General features: G+C 38.2%; 1 protein-coding gene across 5 annotated transcripts in view; it reads right to left on the minus strand.

Annotated features, from left to right (window-relative positions):
* Positions 1-21,746, minus strand: part of Haspin (haspin) — a 369,818-nt gene that overhangs the window by 333,231 nt on the left and 14,841 nt on the right. For all 5 annotated transcript variants that reach the window (XM_068229912.1, XM_067156416.2, XM_067156420.2 and 2 more), the window contains exon 2: positions 20,466-20,810. In XM_068229912.1, the coding sequence (XP_068086013.1) occupies positions 20,466-20,800 (335 nt within the window). In that variant the 5' untranslated portion in view covers positions 20,801-20,810. The remainder of the gene's footprint in view (positions 1-20,465; positions 20,811-21,746) is intronic.

Raw genomic sequence — 21,746 nt, forward strand, 5'->3', positions numbered from 1 at the left:
AACAACAATGCATCACGTTATCTAAGAAACTTGGCTCCAGAGTGAATCTACTCCGCAAGATTGCCGGAAGTAGCTGGGGTGCGGACGCCAATACCCTACGCACTGCTGCACTCGCTCTTGTGTATTCTGCTGGTGAATACTGTGCTCCTGTATGGCAAAACAGCATTCACACAACAAAGATTGATGTCCAGCTTAATGAAGCCATGAGAGTGATCAATGGTACTGTCAGATCTACTCCCATTCAGTGGTTACCTGTCTTAGCTAATATTGCCCCACCAGATCTAAGGAGGAAAGCAGCTAGGGTAAACTTGCTCAAGAAGATCTCTTCTCATAAGAACTCTCCCTTGTACGATGCCCTACAACACCCACCAACAACTCGTCTGAAATCACGCAAACCACCCTGGACTGATTTTAAAAGTATCAGCTCTTTCGACATGACCTCTGAGTGGCGACAGCGTTGGCATGAACATCCACCCAACAACGCTCACTTGGTTCAAGATCCAACAAAGAAGGTTGAAGGATTCCAACTGCCGCGTCAAACCTGGTCGAAGCTGAACCGAATTAGGACGGGTCAAGGGAGGTGTGGCTACATGTTGAAGAAATGGGGTTTCCGTTCGTCTGTTGACTGCGACTGTGGAGCGGAGGAGCAGACAATGGAACACATCGTTAAGGAGTGCCCACTTCGAGCATTTAATGGTGATCTGAGGCTTCTACATCAAGTGACTCCGAGTGCTCTGGACTGGTTGTCAAATTTGGACATTTCCATTTGATATTTTTTTTTTGTGTACTTGTAAAGCCATATAAAACAGAGTTTCTTTGTATATTTTTAAGGACCTTTAAACATAATGCATTCAGTAAAAGCCCGTAGATACATATGATTCAATTATGTGCTATACATGCTCAAAAACAGTATTCTCTATATCTCGAAATTTTGATAACTCAAAATAAAATTTATCTCCTGAGGTGATTCGCATAATAGTTTCCTTTATTAGACTGTAAAATGAACGGAAATTTAATTTTATAGGTATCTCTGAACACTTGGAGATAACGTTTGTTATGTTTTTTGGCCATAACATGAAGAGAAAATACCAGAAACTATCACCGACTTAACTCCCTGAAATACATTCAACTCATTAAAATTATGAAATAAGAATAAACAAAAATGCACTGAAATACGCGAAACTGCCACATACAAAACAGATCGGCATGTTTCATACAATATTAATATACGACTTTGACATGGGAAAAAGCACAGAACCGCTAAAAAAAAAAAACACGTGGCATACAATTCCAACAAAATTACGCACAGAAATGATGTTAATAGTGCGCGAACCCCACAATATGAAACTCATTCTTTCGTCCCAATTAACTGAGTCGCTAGCCTCTCTTGCTTGTAGGACGATTGCCATCCCGAATCCCCAGCAGTAAAGCACACATGCTGCTATAGCGAGCAGGAACCACGATACACAAAGGCGACAGACGATACACTCACGAAATAAAGCATCAAAAACGCTTGAATATGAAGTTGTATAAATTACACAAGCACATAAGAATTTATCCTTTATCCCAGGAGAAGAGTATTGAAGGTTATATTGGTCAAAAATAGGAAGAATTAAAAATAAATCGGAAAATCAAAAGACGAGTTAAAAACGGAAAGTTTCCGGGTAAATCGGAAGGCTTGGCAGGTATGAGAACATAATTGTGTGAAGTTAACCAGCGTGGTGCATACTTGTCTTGTGACAGCCTAATTATGGATTCGGAAAAGGACCTAAAATTCCTTACTAATGTAGACAGCAAGTCGACCGACATCCACACCTTTAAGCACGCGGAGTAGGTGTGAATGTTGAAACTCACACCTTACAATTTCGACTCGATCACTCAAATCGGTCTTGGTCGGTCGAGGTTTTGTTCGATTCAAATGTGGCCGAAGTCATTCTGCTGCAGTCGCACATGGCCATGTATAACCTCCAATTCAATGTCTAAGTGTGTGACCAGAAAAATAAAGTCTAATAAACAACTGATCCAAAATAAAAGGCTTCTACAAACATTTGTTTTAGAAATTGTGTGATCTGCAGTAATACTTTTGATATTTTTATGGGACCGGTTCAAATGTTTTCATATTTGTTGTTTGGTGTTGTTAACACTTTTCAGTGCAATATTATTTTATAAGCCCGAGCGGAATAAGTTTTCATATTTGTTCTCTCGTGTTTTTCACACCTTTTAGTATTCTCTTCTCATAGGGTCTTCACTGTACCTCTGGATATACAACGTATAATTCCATTATGTTGGAAAAAATCGTATCTAGTGTTTTCATATCCCTGTTGGATAGTTTTTATTTGTGTATTCGGCAGTACGTTTTCTCGCTTAACACGTTATTTTTCCTTGTCCCCTGGAGTAATGTCTTAACAGGGTTTTACTGTATATGTTTTAATCTTGTGGACCACTTCAAGTCCTCTTTTAAGCTTATTGGTATGGGAGGGCAGTAATCTTTTCTCTGGTTTATATTTTTGGGTACCTCGAGGAGGCAGACATTTTTATTTTCCAATCCTGCGCAAATCATTCCCCTTTTACTTTGCACGAGTTCAATCCTTGTGTGACGATTTCCCCTTACCTACTTCATCTTTGCATTTTGTGTTAGTTTCCTTTTCTTTGGGCTGAGATTTTGTTTTTGAGCATGGCCTGCTTTAATTCTTTCTTTTGGTATCTCATGTCTTGTATTATTATTATTATTATTATTATTATTATTATTATTATTATTATTATTATTATTATGGGAGGAAGAATAGATTTTTCTACCACTATTTTCGCTGGTAATGTCGAATGAGTTTGAGACACCAATTCCTTCACTATTTTGGAAAATATGTCATTCTATAGGGGCTGCCTGGCCGAGGCAGTAAAGGCGTGCTTGGTTCACCCGGAAGGACGTGGGTTCGATTCCGACTCAGGAAAGTCAAAAAATTTAAGAAATGAGATTTCCACTTCCGGAGGTGAACATGGCCCTGAGGTTCACTCAGCCTACACCGAAAATAAGTACTAGATTAATCCCTGGGAGCAAAAGCAGCCGGGCATAAAGCTAACCACTCTACCCTATGAAGTGCTGAGGTTCCCATAGTGGAAGCCTTTACCTTCCAACCCTTCAAGGGCCTTCATGGCCTGTACGGAGATGACTGCTTTTTTGTCATTCCATGATAACATGGCATTAGACTAGGATGTGACATGTTGAAATGCTGCATGTCATGAAAGAAACTGTAGTACACTTTCCACGAGCTCTGTTCATTCTAATGATCTCTTCCTATTGTTATTCAATCTATTTATTTTTGCTTCTGAATTTGTTGATTTTTAATAAATTTATGTTTAACCATCATTTATCTTTTCCCTTGCCCTTTGTAGCTTTGGTTCTTAGCTAAGTAAATTATAGATCGGACAGGACAGATTTAACTTTGGACTGTTCCTCGTTCACCCCGGTCTAGTGATTTATCAGACCTATAAAACTATTGCACCACTTCACTGCATCCTAACTTTGCTGCTAATTATTGTGCGATATGTGCGTATCTAATTTTGTATTTTGAGAGGAAAAGTAGAGGAGAGGGGGAGCTGGAACAACTACTTTCATTTATTTATTCGTTTTACTTGTATACTAGCTGGCATGCCGGTGCTTCGCTATGGAATTAGCAGACCGCAAGACAGCCACACTCCTCTGCCGTATTCCGTTAAGTTTGCACACTGCTCATTCTAATCAGTGCTTCAGAGTACGGACCAAATAGCTGGAATAGTATGATGAGCCAGTGTGTTACGTACCAATAGTTATCAGAAAATTTATGAACCAGAGGAATGGCATGTTAAAGAAATAAAAAAAGTACCTAGCACCCCAGCTACTTCCCACCAATATTCAAGCAGGCCATTTTACTCGGGACGCAGCAGTAATCAATTTGTCGGAGATGAGTGGTAGCAGAAGAGACAAAGCACATCACAATAAACAATGGTCAATGTAATGTTACTGTTGATCAATTTCTATGAGCATTCAATATTGTAGGCTTTCACGGTTAGTTTTCTTCAGATTCTGTGATATTAGGGTATGCAATGTAAAGAGAGTTCTTCCTTCTTTCAGACTCCCTCTTGTCTCATTCTTCAAGTGATCATTATTCTTCATGGGATCGTTCCTTTAAGATTTTTTCTCATTTTTATAATCATCTTCACAATTGTCCTTGTCGATATGGACCAATGACAACGCAGTTTTACACCTTAAGACAATCATAACAAAAACCATCGCTAGTCAACACGATTGAACAATACTTCCATGTTAGAAATGCTTGGCGTTGATATGGGACTAAGCAACAAATGTCTAAATTCATGAATTCTGTCACCATAGTTGCTACGGTAAAACTGTATTAAGACAAACAAATGTATATTGCATTCTCTAGAACTTTTCTTTTCTTATGTAGTACTTTTCCATGGCTCCAATGACACATATTTCAAGTTAAAAACTTCATCATTGATCCGTACTGAACTAATAGTTACAATGCTAAAAAGAGAAAAATGTTCCACCTTTTCAATACAATAACACTGTTGCACGAATCAATGTAGCAACATATTTCATTTATTAAGGGACCGGTTTCGACATCTGTCCATGTCATCATCAGCCTACACAAAAATGGCAAGAAGTTAACACAATTGTAACACTTGTGACACTTTTCTTGAATTAAAATAGAAGTTCATGTAGAGGTTCTTGAGCACTCTTGCTGATCTTGAGGTTAAAAAGATGCAGTATAGTTCACAATTGTTGTTATTCAAGGAATAAAATTTTTGTTGCTAGGTAACAAATGATATAATTTTGTTTTAGTACTTCAAAAGGTGGATAGTACTGTAGTATATATAAAAACTCTTAGAATATGAGACTATTAGTACTGATATGGATTTTTTTTAGATCTAAGGAAAAGAAAAGAAATTAAAAATAAGAAATAGAAAAGTGAAAATGGTAATGTAAGTATTATTATGAGGTTCACTTTAATTTAGCCTTGTCATGAAGTACAAGAGGAAGTAAGAACCAAAAATTGAATATAGGTAGGGGATAAGAGGGGGTAAGGGAGTAAGGGGAGTAGTTTAAGTTGGGTCAGGGGGGTGTTGTGGTAAGAGCAAGTAGCGTGAGAAGGTGTTGTGTATTACGTGGAAGATTGAACGCCTACTGGTTAACTTGAAGCTTTTGAAAACTAAAATAAGAAAGTCAAAAAGAATGTTCGGTTTTTCAGACAAATCGTTAAGGTTTTGGTTAGGATTAAAATATTGATCAAGGTGTATTAAACAATTTTCAGTGATATCAAGAAGAGGGCCTTTGTTTAGAGTACTGATAATTTCAATGTCTTGGTCTAACGTAGTGTTATGATGTTTTACATCTTGCATGTGTTGCCCTATTGCTGAGAATTTATTGTATCTTATCGCGTTAAGATGTTCTGAATATCTAATTTTGAAGCTGCGTCCAGTTTGTCCAATGTAAGAAGAATCACAGGTGTTGCATTTAAAACGGTATACGCCAGATTTTGAAATTCAACCACACCATTCTTTACATTCTTTTGATAATGTCAATATGTACCCTAGCATTAATACCAAAAAATTATTTCCCATTATCGAAAGAAACCTGAATAAATACAGTCAGCTGAGTAAATTTGAGATTCTTGATTTCATGATTGTCTTAAAATTGGTAGTCAATAACAAATTTTTCACATTTGACGATATAATATACCAACAAGATGGCTTGGCAATGGGATCACCAGCATCAGGGATCTTGGCAGAGATATACTTAGATTTTCTGGAACACAATTTTATTGGTAACAACGATAATTTCAAGAATATACTTTTTTGGGCATGATATGTGGATGATACATTGGTAATTCTAGATGATAGGATTATTAATGCATTCTCTACTCTTAATAATCTCAACAAGATTGATCCTCATATTAAATTTACACTTGAAACTGAATCCAACAGTTCAATCAATTTTCTAGACATAACAATTAGCAGATTACCTTATTCTTTATCTTATATGATTTATAGGAAACCCACACAAACAGCTACTACCAAAAGACAAGATTCCTCACACCCACAATCACATAAATATGCCACTTCACAACAGTATGGTTAACCACGCTTTCAAAATACCTTTATCTAAAGAAAATTTAAATAAAGAACTTAATATCATACGTTCCATTGCTAAATTTAATAGTTACAGCAGATTTTTTATTGAACGAATAATAATAAATTTAAACACCGAACAAAAACAACACTATCAAATGACAATCCTAAACCAGCAGCTTACTCTACCTTCACTTTCAATGAAAACGTCTACTGCATTGCCAATGTCTTAAAAAAACATAATTCAAAAATTTTCTTTCGAACTAACAATAGAAACATGGACGTAATTTATAACTCCAAATCTATAAACAGAATGAATATATTTTCAAAATCTGGCGTATACCGTTTTAAACGCAAGACCTGTGATTCTTCTTACATTGGACAAACTGGACGCAGCTTCAAAATTAGATATTCAGAACATGTTAACGCGATAAGATACAATAAATTCTCAGCAATAGGGCAACACATGCAAGACGTAAAACATCATTTCACTACGTTAGACCAAGACATTGAAATTATCAGTACTCAGTGTACGAGGAGATGTTCGGCTTGCCTGGTACAGGGCTTTCTATCTGACTCCCGTGGGCGACCTGCACGTCTGAGTATGGGATGGTAATGAAGGGAGAGAGCAAAACCCAGTGTCAGCACATTGCCTACTCCTATTGAACACCACCAAGGTACTCTTGTAGTGTACTCTAGGATTAATATCTCTATCAGACGTATGGATCACCATCAACAGCGGCATAAGGCCTCACTCCACATAAACACTGTGGAAGGTCTGGAATTGAATCCAGGCTTTCGCCATTCAATCCAGCGATTAAAAATTGTACACCACCACCTCCACTACCCTGCCAGCCTATACTCTGATAAGTGAAAATTCTGTCCACCAACAGGACTCGAACGGGCTAACCACAATGTCAGACAATAGACTTGACACCTAAACGATCATGACCACTACGTGGGCACACCAACAACTGTGGATGGACAGAAACTGGAAGAGGCTCCTGCTTAACTGCACCTGGCTTGCTGGAGCAATGAATTGATGATGACAGCTTTTTAGATAGAGCCAACCCTAATGGAGATAAAGCACCATTTCTAATTTTTACTGCCAAGTCTACCTTTGACGAGCTTCACTAACATAGAAATACAGTATGTATGTCTTCCTGGGGATATTAGCAGTTATAGTCTTGATTGTCTCTGAAGGTTCATGACTGTGCGTTCATCGACCCCTTTTAATCAGCACAAAAATTAAGACGACTATCAAACTGAGATGAAACACGTGCAGGAACAAGCACTCGTAGTGACTGGAAAGGAATCATAAAGGACTCCTTAGGCCTCAGATGCGTTAATGTCGTTGAGCGAGATGGAAACAAAATGTGATGGCCTAAAATGTCTAAATCTCCTAAAACTAGACAGCAATAATATAACAATGACCAACTGTTGTTAGCTGAGGTGTTCTCTAGCTTTTAAAATACTGCCACTTATCTATGCTCATTGGCAGTATTGATGCAAGTGCACAAAAACTGGTCAGTGGAATGGCCTACTGTTCAGAGAGTCCCAGGTTCAGTTCTTGGCCAGGACGGAAATTTTAGCTGTATCGGGTTAATTACTTCAACTCAGAAACTGGGTTTTTCTTTCCGCATTAATACATGAATGGTGGTAATTGTTGTTTTATGAGGAATTACAACTGGGCTATCACCCTCCTGTTTATACACACATCCCGATTTTTACAAAGAGAAAGGCCAAGTGATAGAGGAGTAACACCTCTTTAGAAAACCATGATCCTGCTGGCCAGCTGGTGGCACCTTTCCAGTATTACAGGAGAAGATGGTCAACAGTTCTGAAGGCAAAAGAGGACTGCATATCCCAATGGCAGTTAAGCAGAGGAACAATTTTCTTCACTCACCAGCATCTGTACTTCAGTGAAACAGTTGTTAAAGCAGTAGCGTATGCTGAGTCCAAGACGTGGGCTACCACTAGACTCATAGGTTACCCCTTTTCGATGGTTGGTTTAATGAATGTCAAGCCTTCTAAGAGTTTTGAGCTACAGCCAATAGCCAACGCAGTAGCCTGCAGCGTTGTCAAGGCTGTTTCTGAAGCTACTGTCCTAACTGAACACCTGATCAGTGGAGATGGTAGCTTAAGGTTTAGCAAATTAAAGTCCGGCTTTGTGGCTAAATGGATAGAATGCTTGCCTTCAGTACGATGGCCCCGGTTCAGTTCTCACAATCAAACCCCTCGTACTGTTAAGTCCCCCGGCTTGGGGACTGGATGTTTATGAAGTCTTCGCCGTTCATTTCATCCTCATTAGGTCACCACCAAACCTATACAGATGCCATGCACTATTATTATTATTATTATTATCATTATTATTATTATTATTAGATACAAATTATGAATTTTACAGCATTACCAGAGGTCGTACATATTGTTCACTGGTTTATTAGCTTCGTCGGAAGATCAGTGGTGGTGTCTGACCCATGATCACGGGTTCGATTCCAACCAACAAAAGAGAACACTACACCTGAAAGATTGCATTTCATTTTAGCAGATCTACCCATAAAAAGAAAACTATATTACTCTTATAACAACAGCCCCGAAGTGTCTTCCTACAAGGATGTAGAAGTAACAGGAGTGAAATGTCAGCACTCTGTTATCTATGAGTATAAGGTGAGGAAGTATATACGATGAGGAACGCATGGCTGTTAGCAGTGGCGATCTAATAGACCAAAGCCTAGCATACCTATCGCCCCGGTCCTCGCACCCACTGAGTATACATCAGCAAGCCGCGCGAGGTGGGTCGAGGGGAGAGAAACGCAGAGTCTGGGCTGCAATATTTTTCTCCGATGCCTTGCTCTCAGAAATATGCGAGACATTTTATCTCATTGCTTTGAAGTTTGTGGAAGAATGTGGCATATGTTTACATTATAATGTGCTTTAGATGTCTATCGTTCTCATTTGAGGTTTGGGCTTCACTAATAGCCTTGGTAGCCCTCAGTATACGCCACTGTGTTAAAGGCATCTGCTCTTCAGAGGAGCGGAGAGGACCTGACAGTAGAAATAAAGTGCCTTCAATAACAGGGGAAGCAATACATCAGTTGGAGTACTAGGTACTATTTATATCAATGATTAAGTATCGTCAAATTTTGGATATGAATGCTAAGATGTCCCTCGAAGCGAACGCACTGGCCGCACCCAAGCAGTGTCGGAAATGTGCCGGCTAAAGAAGCTAGTTCGTCTACCAATCACAGCCATCAATTTTGAAATGATGACCAGAAGAAAGAGAATCAGTCAAAACTGAGGAATCGCTGCACTAACATTGTGTGCATTTAAAAAACTAAGTAGAAAGAAGCATACCTGCCAAATCTACAAAACCAAAAATCAGGAGATTTTGATATGAAAGTCACGAAAAATCAGGAGATGCAATTTGTCAAACCTGGTTATTCTATATGTCTTGTGCAGTACAGGAGTACTATGATATATATTATAATACTTACTGTCTCAAAACCCAACTCTTGCTATACGAGGCTACAAAGCTAAAAATTACACATCTCTATTCCCTCACAAGAAGCGAGTGAAATGATCGCTCTCTGATAAGCCTTCCGAAAATAGTAGGAACTCATGCTCCACACATATGAATCAGCCATGCACATCAATGCCATTACTTAGCAAATGCATAGATTATTATACCGCATCACGCACCTGCGCAATTATGCTAAGCCAAATAGCTTAATATGATAATAGTGGAAACTCCTGCGAGAAACTGGCGACACCGCTTCTGCGTGCCATCTAGCGGTTCGAGAGGCTAACTACTCTTGCTACTGCTGTCAGCTGTGTATGCCAAAAGTGTCTTATTTGTACTTCAGATAGTTTTGTGCTTGTTATGTATCACGATTTTGGAAATGGCAGGAAGAGGAGTTATTTGTGCTATGTATGGGTGTTTTAACTACAGAAGACAAAGTGATCACAAGTCATTTTACAGATTTCCTAACAACAAAATTTTGTGAGTGATTATGGTTTTCATTATTTGCTAACAAGGAGGCTCACAGAGGACTGCATTGAAAACATTTTTTCCATCATCAGAGCAAGTGGAGGTAACAATGTAACCCCAGATGCAACAAAACTTTGCAATGCCATAAGGAGTGTTATGATAAATCAATTGCTCTGTGCTTCTGATGACAGCAATTGTGAATCTGATGTTGCAGACTTTCTACTGACATATAATGTGATGAAGTGCAATTTTGATGCTAATGTCTCTCGACAGTGTGAGTTTAGTGATCAGGTAACTGATTATGACCATGCTGTATTACAGGGAAATGTAGACAATTATTTCATGGGCTGGGCATGTAGCAAATTTCCTCATGCTGAGTGTAGGGAGGTATTGTCATCTTGCACATAGAAATGAAAAAGTATGACAATTCTAAAAAAAATTCTGAATATTTGTGGGGAAAGTTAGATGCTAAAATATCAAGAACATTTGAAGATAGTTTTTGTAAGTTTTTGTTAGAAAGCACAGATGGGATTAGAAGAAAATTAAATGACAGGTTTTTGTCATTGAATGAATGTAGTGTAGTCACATGTAACAGCTGTGTAAAATTACCGACCGTCAAGAACCGTATTTCAAAGCCCTTATAAAGGCATATGTGAATAGAACCAATGACTGAACAGTGAAAAATATTGCCTGTGAAAGTACCAAGTTTAAAAAGGTATTGCATGTGTGATTTGCTCTTGAAGACTGTAGGCTCTAGTCATAACATGACGATCTAATGTCTTAATTTGATAATACATTTGTTTTATTCTTATCACTGGTTCATTCAGATCAACATCCACCTTTTTCCTTCCCTATATTATGTTACAAGAACGACGCAAACGTCTTAAAATCTGTATTTCGTTGGGTTGGAAGTCGAAATGTGTAGTGTTTGAATAGCGCGTTATGTTAGTGTTCCCTGCGAGCCACTAGATCACAGCACTACGTGCTGTCGCCGCTGCTCTGCTTGCTAAGTGAGGAGAGTTTCCACTATTATCATATTAAGCTATTTGGCTGAGCCCAGTACTATTTTTATCAACTAAGCCCAGTAATATTTTTATCAAGTATTAAATTAAAATTTGCCAGAATTGTCTCCAAATGGCCCCTTAAATCTCTAGAAAAGTGACTAGTCGCTTATTTTTGAAATTCCGTCACTATATCCTCCTCAGTCCAGATGTCCAGACGGCTGGACACACACACACACACACACACACACACACACACACACACACACACATATATATACAGCTGTAAATGCTAGAAATACCGTTTTACACTCTCTAAATCCTGATGTCCAGTATGCTGCAGATGTACCTTTTACGCTTTGGGTTTTTAAGTTTTGATTTTATGCTTCTGAAGTCGGCTATTAGTGTTTACACTCTCTAAATCCTGATGTCCAGTATGCTGCAGATGTACCTTTTACGCTTTGGGTTTTTAAGTTTTGATTTTATGCTTCTGAAGTCGGCTATTAGTGTTCAGCCATCATGTCATCTATAGCAGAGATGGGTGGGAAGACTTCCTAATGAAATAAGGGTCAGTATCGAAATAATTTACTAATTACTGTATATTTATGAATTGAAATTATTTGTATATGTAATGGAGAAGCTCTCTATATAATATAGCATAATGTACCTAGATAATTTATTTGCTTAATCCTGTATTTCTTAGGAAGTCCAGCTGGCTGGACACCAGGTCTCTGTTCAGTATCTCAGCTTATTGGTGGGAGAATATGATGTCTTTGCAAAGTGAGATCTTAACTCACTTCAGTCCGAATGTTTGTTGCATTGAAATAGAATATATCCAAAATTAATTTATAGGTTGATTCATTATTTTTATACTGTGTGTTATAATAATAATAATAATAATAATAATAATAATAATAATAATAATAATAATAATAATAATAATAATAATAATAATAATATTTCTATTATGTTTCGTTTACAGAAAACCTACCACACATGAGGACATATTCACTCTGTTGGGAAGAGGACAGTGACAGTGATGATTTATCAGATATGTTTATGACGTAGGGTATGGTTTCTTCCGAAGAAAATTCTGATCCATCACCAGAGCCAGATGAATCTCAAGATATACATATCCGCTGCACAACAGTCTACCAAGCAAAGGAATATGCAATGGAAGAGGCAGCAATTTGCTGACAAAGTGAAGGATCTACCTGAGAAAGAATGGTCTGAGGAAGGGAGGGAACTACGGATACTACTAAGGTACTTTGAGCAGTATTTTTCTGTTGAAATATGGAAGATTGTAGCTGAACAAACTAATATCAGAGCCTCGCAGGATAATCACAAACCACTTGAGACCATTACGAAGGAAATTAAGCAACTTGTGGAGGGCACATATGATTACAGGATGAATGAAATTTCCCAGATTTCGGATGTACTATCGTCAGCGATTAAGGGTGCCTGCCGTGGCTGTCCTTTCCACAGACAGCATGTTCAAATTGAGGAATTAGTTGCATTCTGTGGACAATTCAGGAGTTTCAGATGAAGAAAAATAGGAAAATAAATGGTGGAAGGTACAGCCGATACTTGATACTGTTCGTAGAAAGTGCTTGACTCTTCCGCTTTCACGCAGTCTGTCAGTAGATGAGCAGATGATTCCACTTACTGGAACTGAGTCACGGACACAGTTTGTAAAAAAACAACCAAGGTATTTAAAATTTTGCTCTTGCAATACCAGATGGACTGGTACTGGATCTTTCCATCTATCAAGGAGCCAAAATGTGGCCTAATGGCAAGCCTTCCACTTATTTGGGTATTGGAAGGTCAGTTGTAGTGAAACTGGTGTAAGATAGAACTCCTAGTGAACATTTAGTTCACTGCGGGAAATGCAACAGATACTTCAACTTGGTCACAGACGTAAAGAATTTATGATCTCCCGGAGTTCAAGATCTACACTGGAGCATCACTCAGCTTTGCTGCCACTTCTAGAAGACATACAATTCATTCTTTTGATGAGGACAATGAGAGCCCTGAACCACCAACGAAGAAAAATTCCCCAGCTCCAATTCCCAACGACAACGTAAGAAAATCAGGAAACATGCAAGTATACCTAAAGCATTTCATGAAATGATAAATGACCTGGCATGATTTTAGCCTCTCTGGAAAATAAGTGTAATGTATTTCTGTGTATTTCGAGTGAGAAGCAGATTTTCCTCCATCACAACTGAACGTTACACTGTTAACCCTCTCATGCATGAATTTAAAAATAAATAAATTAAAAATACTTTAATGTGATTTTCCTGGTTAAAATGACCCTATCAGGTGATACAAACTTAAAACACAAAATGAAGTTACCATACTTGGCGGGAATTTGATGTCCTCATATGAGGACATCATGCATTTAGTGAAATAATGGCAACACGTGATACATTTACTACTTTGGTTTATTATACTAGTATTTACAATAACTTTTTACATCTGAGGCAATTGTATGAGTACAGCAAAATCACACTGGTCCTACGGGGGCATTTATATGTAACTGATGTACTTCACATGTTCATATTTCAGACAAAGGTATGAAAACTCTGAAAACACTCTGGACATAGAGGTACATTACATTTTCCACAAATATACCGCGTTTTACTTGCGCAGTTTTTGTCACGGCATCTGTTAGCATTTCCAGCCTGTGTTTTCTGCGGATAGTGACCTACTCTACTCCATCCATCCTCTTTTCAGCAGGCACAGTACGTGTAGCCTGTTTCTTGAGTGGTGGTGATGGGCCATTCTTGTTTGGCCGGCCCCTCTTCCGTGGTGCTACTTCTGCCTTACCACTGAAGATGAGTCCTGTTACCACTCGACTCCTGAACTCGAACAGGTCCACAGAGGTCTTACAGTCCATTTTCCATAGTAACCTAGCATTTACAATTGTGGCATTTAGCATATGGTAAAAAAATCCTCATGCACCATCTGCAGTTCCATATATCATTCCTGTAAAGAGCCACCAAGGAATTCCTGAGATCAACACCACCCATATGGCCGTTATGTATTTCTATACCCTTAGGTCTGTCAATTTCAATGAATTTCTTCTCTTTTCTACATCATCTTCTGGCCTTACCAACTGGTTCTAAGCCTGCATAGGAAGAAATGATATGAACTGCCAAATTATCAACCCACCGGATTACTGTGATGCCATCTGTTGATGTTCTAACTGATGAGCTTCCTCGACCCTCGTTCTTTAGGTCCTTGACATCTTTCAATTTTTTAGTAGCATCCTACAGCCTATTTTCTCTGCGGGTCCCTAAAAACCAGATATCAGTTTCAGCCCAAGGGGTAAGTTGAATACTGATATCTGGTGGGAATGTTGTAAACTACTATATTCTTGTCCTACAAACATCACTTGCTCATCTGATAATATTATACACCACTTGGAGAATCCTGGAAAATAAATATTGGATTAAGCAGTTGAGAATACAAGCTAACCTCAAAAATAACACATGGTAGTTTGATGCATGATGTCCTCATATGTGGACGCCCGTATTATACCAATATTGTGCTAAGACTACAAACCAGAATAAGCTGAATTATAGTGGTAATGACAGTAGAATGTACAAAATGAAGAACCACACACTTACCTCGGGCATTTTCAAGATAGAAACAGCTCAAAACAATTGGAAACTATGATGACTTCTCACAACTTGGCGAACCATGAATATCATGTTTTCAATAATGCCAATTAAATGCTTCCACCTGCTGGTTCTTTTAAAAACTGATGTTTTTCACTCTTACCAACCTAAAATATAATTTCAATAACTTAAACTCCGTCTTTAGAAACTCTAGAGAATAAATAACGCCTAAAAATTCGGATGTCCTCATATGAGGACACCATGCATGAGAGGGTTAACAACAGATGCATAAGGTGTGTAAACAACTGATGCTCGATAGTTAGAATCGTAATTTATATTCACATTTTTATCATTGTTTACAACAATTGAGTCCCAGTGTCCAGCCTGCTGGACACTTAGTTATGTAATGAAAGATCTATGATGAAAGAAAAGTATTACTTTTCGCATGTTATTTGGTACCTAACTGAATTCAGGATGCAAAAAACAAACTTGTAACAAACTTCATTTCCTCTTGGGACTGAGGAGGATCTACTAAAAAAACTCAAATCTAGAGACTAGTCTCAATAATCGTCTAGACTGATGTGAAAGAACACGAACAAAGCATGCAAGAACGAGAGATTGACAATCGATATACAGGTTTCAATAAACATCCCACATGCGCACAATAAGCGAAGAACATCCGGCCACTGGCGTACAAAGCTGAAATGGCGGAATTTGAAAACAAATGTTTGAAGCTCACCAAAATAATAAGCTAAAATCGGGAGAAATAATAGAATAATCAGGAGGCGGAAAAAACTGTCAAGAACCGAGAGTCTCCCACCTAAATCGGGAAAATTGGCAGGTATGAAAGATGCGAAAGCTAGGGAGACTGGTGAATGATTCAAGTTTAACTGTCTGTTAGGTCATCAGACCAGAGGCTGACTGAATCCTCAAACAGCACCACCAAATGTTGTGCAGTAATAGGGAAAGTGAAAAAATCAATGACAGTGCCAAAATGAGGCGTACTAGGCAAGATGAGGACTGAGGTAGTTTGGTATTGCTTCCTTCAGTGAGCCAGAAAGTGCTACTGCAGCACGACTGACCCTATGAGCAACATCCTTCATAACAATCAGACACACTGGTCATGGTCCGAATATCATTACTCAGCACCACCCATAACCCAGCAACTACCATACTGTCACGGCGATGGATGAGACTGAATTTCAATAGAAGATATATTTTGCTCTGGCCTGTGCCAATAGACAGATGACCGGGCGAGTTGGCCGTGCGCGTAGAGGCGCGTGGCTGTGAGCTTGCATCCGGGAGATAGTAGGTTCGAATCCCACTATCAGCAGCCCTGAAGATGGTTTTCCGTGGTTTCCCATTTTCACACCAGGCAAATGCTGGGACTGTACCTTAATTAAGGCCACGGCCGCTTCCTTCCAACTCCTAGGCCTTTCCTATCCCATCGTCGCCATAAGACCTATCTGTGTCGGTGCGACGTAAAGCCCCTAGCAAAAAAAAATAATAATAATAGACAGATGGAAAAGTACTGCACAAGTTATGTTATAACGGTGAAAACAAAACTCAGAATCCTATTGGCATCATCAGTGAGTACTACTGGGATGTCAACAATGTCCACTGAATTACCTGAACGCCTCGTGACCATTAAAATAGAGTTTGTTACAACAACGTGTCATGTGTTGTACACCCGAACTGAATGCTCTGACACCGAGAAGGACGAATTCTACAAAGGACTGGATGCCCATCAACAAATTAACGACCTCAAAGAACACCTGGTATTAGGAGGCGAGCTTAATGGCCAAGCTGGATCAGCGAGAGAAGACAAACCACCAGTATCATGGAGATAATGGATTTGGCACTCACAACTAAAAATGATTCCGGACTGTGCTGAAGCATGAGCTCATAATGACCAACAAATTCTTCAGGAAGAGGCTCACACATCTCATCATCTACAGTAGTGGTGGGTACAGGACTCAACACATTATCTCTCGTGAAACAACGTGACTTGCAGTTTGTGACCAATGTCAAAGTGATCCCTTCAGATTCGATTGTTCCCCCTCCCCACCAGCATCGGCCTCTCATCATGGACCTCCAGATGAATATTCTAAGCCAAAAACAGCCTCAGGTTGATTCCGGAGAATTGTCAACCCAAGAAGGAAAAAAAAAATAAAGTTTAAAATAAAACTCAACAATTGGTTTTTAAGATAGATAAAACATTTAAGTTTTATTAATTTTATGATATGTTTTCATTTACTGATGTATTTCAATTTTTAATTGTGTGGCTAACTGAACCTTTATGTGCAGTCTAAATTCATTTGATATTTCTCAATGTTTTAGGAATTAATGTTTATTATTATGAAAAGGTATCAAAATGATTATGGTAAATGTTAATTCTAATGCTCCTTCTCTTCATAGTAAAGTACTTATTTAGGTTATTAACAGTTTATATAAGGTATAATAAGGCAACGAATTTATTGCTGCAGGCCATGTAAACATGCAACGAAAAAGGTATAAAAGTTTCTGTAGACGAAAAGTGCGTGGCTCAATTTGAATAAAATTTGGTATGCAAAGCCAATACTGTACACCTTTTCAAACTGCTATATCATTTGTTTAAAATTTCAAATGGATTCATACGAAGCTGATAGCAAAATACGTCGCGTGTTTACATTCTCGCAAGCGGGCAGTTCCCTGTAGCATGGAGGCATGCTGAGACAAAATTGAGTGGTACCAGTGGCAAAGTGATGATGAAAATCACGTATCTCAAATTAAAGAATCTGGCACAGTTCAAGAGTGTTTTGATAAACTTGTAAAATCATGTCCCTTGTTCACGAAACACACATTTATTAAAAGAATGGAAAGCAAAATGTTCGAAGCGCAGAAAAAACAAGTTTTGCAAGTGGATTTCGCGGAGAATTTCACTGTTCTTCCACAAGATGAAATTCAGAGTTGTTATTGGCATCACCGACAAATTACAATATTTACTGCTGTTGCGTGGTTTGCGGGAGGAAATCATGCTTCATATGCGATTAGGTCAGACCATATGGAGCACGACAAATATGCCACGCACTCATTTTTAAGCAGAGTATTAACAGACATCAAGGAAAAACGACCAGAAATCACAAGAGAGTTTATCTTCTCGGGCAAAGCAGCGAGCCAGTTCAAGCAAAGGTTCATGTTTGCAAACTTAACGGTTCTTTAAGAAAACTTTTGGAATGAATATAACTTGGAATTTTTTCGCGTCTAGTCATAGAAAAGGTGCTGTTGACGGTGTTGGCGGAACACTAAAACATAATTTGACTGTTGCTCTACGTGCAAAAAGAGACCTTATAATCGTGCACGATGTCGTGGAAGTAGTGAAAAGAAATTCAGCAAACACAAATGTTATATTTGTTCCTTCTGAAGATGTTGAAAGGAGTAAACCCCTTCTGAAAAGCTGCTTTGCTGATGTCTGTGCAGTACCAGGAACACATGATATTCACTATGCGGAGCCATTAAAAAAATACATAGTTTAGGCAAGAAAATATTATTATTCAGAAACTACCACCACACACTCTCTACATCCGACTACAAGATCGAAGTAGATCACAAAAATCCACCCCATGATACGACTTTTGAAGTGGGAGACTTCGTCCTTGGAAAATACACTGGAAAGAAACATTCCAAATATTATGTTTTTACCATAACTGAAAGTGATGGTGATGTTTATTTTGTAACCAATTTTCGCAAGTGCAACGATGAAGCTGAACTGTTTTGTGAACCACAGACAGGAGACTGGTGCAATTTAAATGAAAATGAAATCAAAAGAAAATTACCAGTGCCTTGTTTTACTCGTGGGAAATGGTATTTTGATGAGTCTATACCAGAAGCAGAATGAACATAAATTGTTTTATCATTTTATATTTTTTTCTGATCAAGCTTTTATTCAAACTGTAGGCTACGTACCGATAAGCGTTGAATGTCCAGATATTTTTAAATATTGTAGTTCATTTTACATTCACTGTTATTAGTGTTAAATAAATGTGTGACAATTCATAAAAGCACTTTACTTAGGCCACATGTCCGTACCAGTATCTGTAGTTATATATTATTATTATTGGGAGGAAGGAAGTTTGTAGTTTTACGTAACCGATAATCACACTATCATAAGCAACGGAACCTCATATTTTATGAGAAATCCAAACCACCGGACGAGACTTTCACGTTGAAAATCACAGATGCACTAATCGGGACTCAAACCCAGTCCGTCTTGATGGTTGCAAGCAGTTTGACCGCTGCGCCATCATGTCCCTTATTTATTATTACTTGCTGCGATATTAAATATACATTTTATCATTCAGTGATCGTATTTGATGCGGAGTTAAAAAGATTTATCAGTCCCTCATGCCATGTCGCCATAGCGCAGATTTGCATGTAATCCCGCGACGCTGTCAAGTAAACACGCGATGATCGCTTTTAAATATATTACGCAGACATTATGCAACTTACACAATTGGTTTTTTTCACAAAATGTACACTTGTCCTTCTTGTAAACAATATATTAACATTACTAATAGAAGTTCATTACAATTCACAGAATTTAGAAAAAACGTAAAGGTATGCGAAGTTAAAAGTCCGTCCCATGTAAACACCGATTGTTACGTTTAAAAGTTTATAAAATCGCATACATCAGGTTTATAACGATGAAATTTGTGGGGGTTATTAAGTATCGTCTAGTCGTTATTATGCATAAATCTCAATTTGTTTAGGTGGTAAGTTTCATATATAAGTTAAAAAGAAATGTACAAATGTAAACACGCGACGCCTGGAATTGGCCCTCAATCAATAGGGTTGAACTGATCAAATGGTTATGCTTACCTGAATGCAAACTTAGTTCAAGGCTGCGCTAAGTCTCATGAATGTGGACACAAATCAACCAGGACCTGCCATACGGGAAAACATGTTTGGACAAGAACACACTGCAGATACTGCTATATTTGGAAAACAAGACACCAATTATCAAGTGTAGTGGTGGAATGAAGAAGCACCAGTGGCTGTGAGAGAGGAGACATTAAAAGAATGGTTCCAATCCTGCACCAAAGAAGATCTTCATCATTACAAGGTACAAAAATCAGCTGCCAAACATGCAGTAGTACTGCAATCATGTATATGCAGAAATGGACTCATCTGGAGGAGAAAATAAAATCTAGTTTTTGGCCCGTGAATGACATCAAGCAACTCAGGATACTGGACAAGTCAAGAAAATTAACATTAACTGGCACCAAACCTCCTACCTCCTGTTGACTGGACAGTTCAAGCCTGCAAGAACAAAATTACAGTGCTACAGTCAAACTACTGTAACTTTAAAAGTATTCTAGATACCGACCTCAAACTTGGAACTTACCATCTCTAATGTGAAATAATCTATAGCACCAATGGCAAACTAACCGCAACTACAAACAATATATTGATGGTCTCGCTACGAGCGAGTCTATGATCGATAACTAGAGTTGCAGGCCACTTCACCCATGTGTTACAGAGGAAAATTGCAAACTCTTCCAAGAACCACCCACCATCCTTTGCCAATGAAAATAAAAGTTGACTGTAGACTATAAAATGAAGACTGACATTGATATGATTCATATTTCTTAAGGAAAAAGAGAATGCACTTGAGATGTTTGAAAATAATAAGATAGAGTACTACTAACTACTGTAGCTGATAGTTTGACTATTCTAAATGCTTACCTTGGTCCCTTACGGAGCATGTCAAAACTAGAATCAAGTTCGAATTCACTTTCCTCAAATATAATGTTCATTCTATTCACCATGCTATTTCCAAAGGGTTGCAAAGGCTTAGGTCTGCTCCAACTTCGCAGGCGCGTCTTGACAGAATTTTCTTTATTTCCTCCAGTGGCCTTTATCTGTTTGATGTTATCTGAATACAAAGCAGAAAAGAGCGTAGGCATGTTCCTCTCACCCCCTTCACCAACCTGTTTGAGAATAGCCTTCGAAAAGGGCCTCTTGCGGTTCTTACGACCTTCAACTGCAGGCTTGTACGTCTTCTCCACCAACTGAGGCATTATCCTGTAACTGAATAATTATACTAAGAGTTAGGTCATAGACTTTTAATTTACAACACCAACAGTTTCCAAATTCTTGTTCTGTTATTATCAGAATGAAATCACAATAAATATAATATTTACTTGCGAGAGACATGCTTTTGTACTGCAAGAGCCACCATATCTTAAAAGTAGGAATGGAATATTTTTCCTGTAGCACTCCAACTATTTCAATCTAAAATAATTATTATACCAGGTTTAAAATACAACATTATCAGTAACTGTGGTAGTACTGTCAACTATGAGCACAAATGTTTCAGTAAAGAGATAGTTACAGTAAGGTTAACTGAGGACAGGGCCAGCAACCTGGAACTCAAATAACCTCTTCATACTGACTGGGGACTGCTCAGAGATTGCGTTCGCTAGAAGAAGCGGTAAATGAGGGGAGGGGTACTGAGTTGAAGGATAGGAACCCGAACCTGTATTGCATGTTACAGCATGCTTTGTTTGTTGATTCGGATCTATTTCAATTATTAAATCGATTACAATGTTGGTTTTTTCTTGAATTTCATTAAGATTAAGAATGGGATTAAGTTTCTGATGGAGGTTTATATGAATATTTTTTTACAACGTTTAATGAGGTTCCCTTTTTGGCTACGTGCAGGATATCTAAATCCTCATCGATGGAAGAGAATGAGTAATTATAATCATTCATGTGTTCACTCATAGCGGAAAATTTCTTATATTTGGTTGAATTAAAGTGTTCTTTGTAACGAGTTAGGAAATTCCTTCCGGTCTGTCAGATATAACTGGTATCACATTGATTACAAAACTTGTAGCCCCCTGATTGCTTATGTTTATTGGTTTTATTAAGTGTGTTCGTATTGTAAAAAATTTTGGAGATGGTGTTATTGATTCTGAAGCGACCGTGACGTTTTTTTTTTTTTTTTTTTTAATGTTCAAGATT

This window comes from Anabrus simplex, chromosome 12, assembly GCF_040414725.1.
Source record: "Anabrus simplex isolate iqAnaSimp1 chromosome 12, ASM4041472v1, whole genome shotgun sequence".
NCBI lineage: Eukaryota > Metazoa > Arthropoda > Insecta > Orthoptera > Tettigoniidae > Anabrus > Anabrus simplex.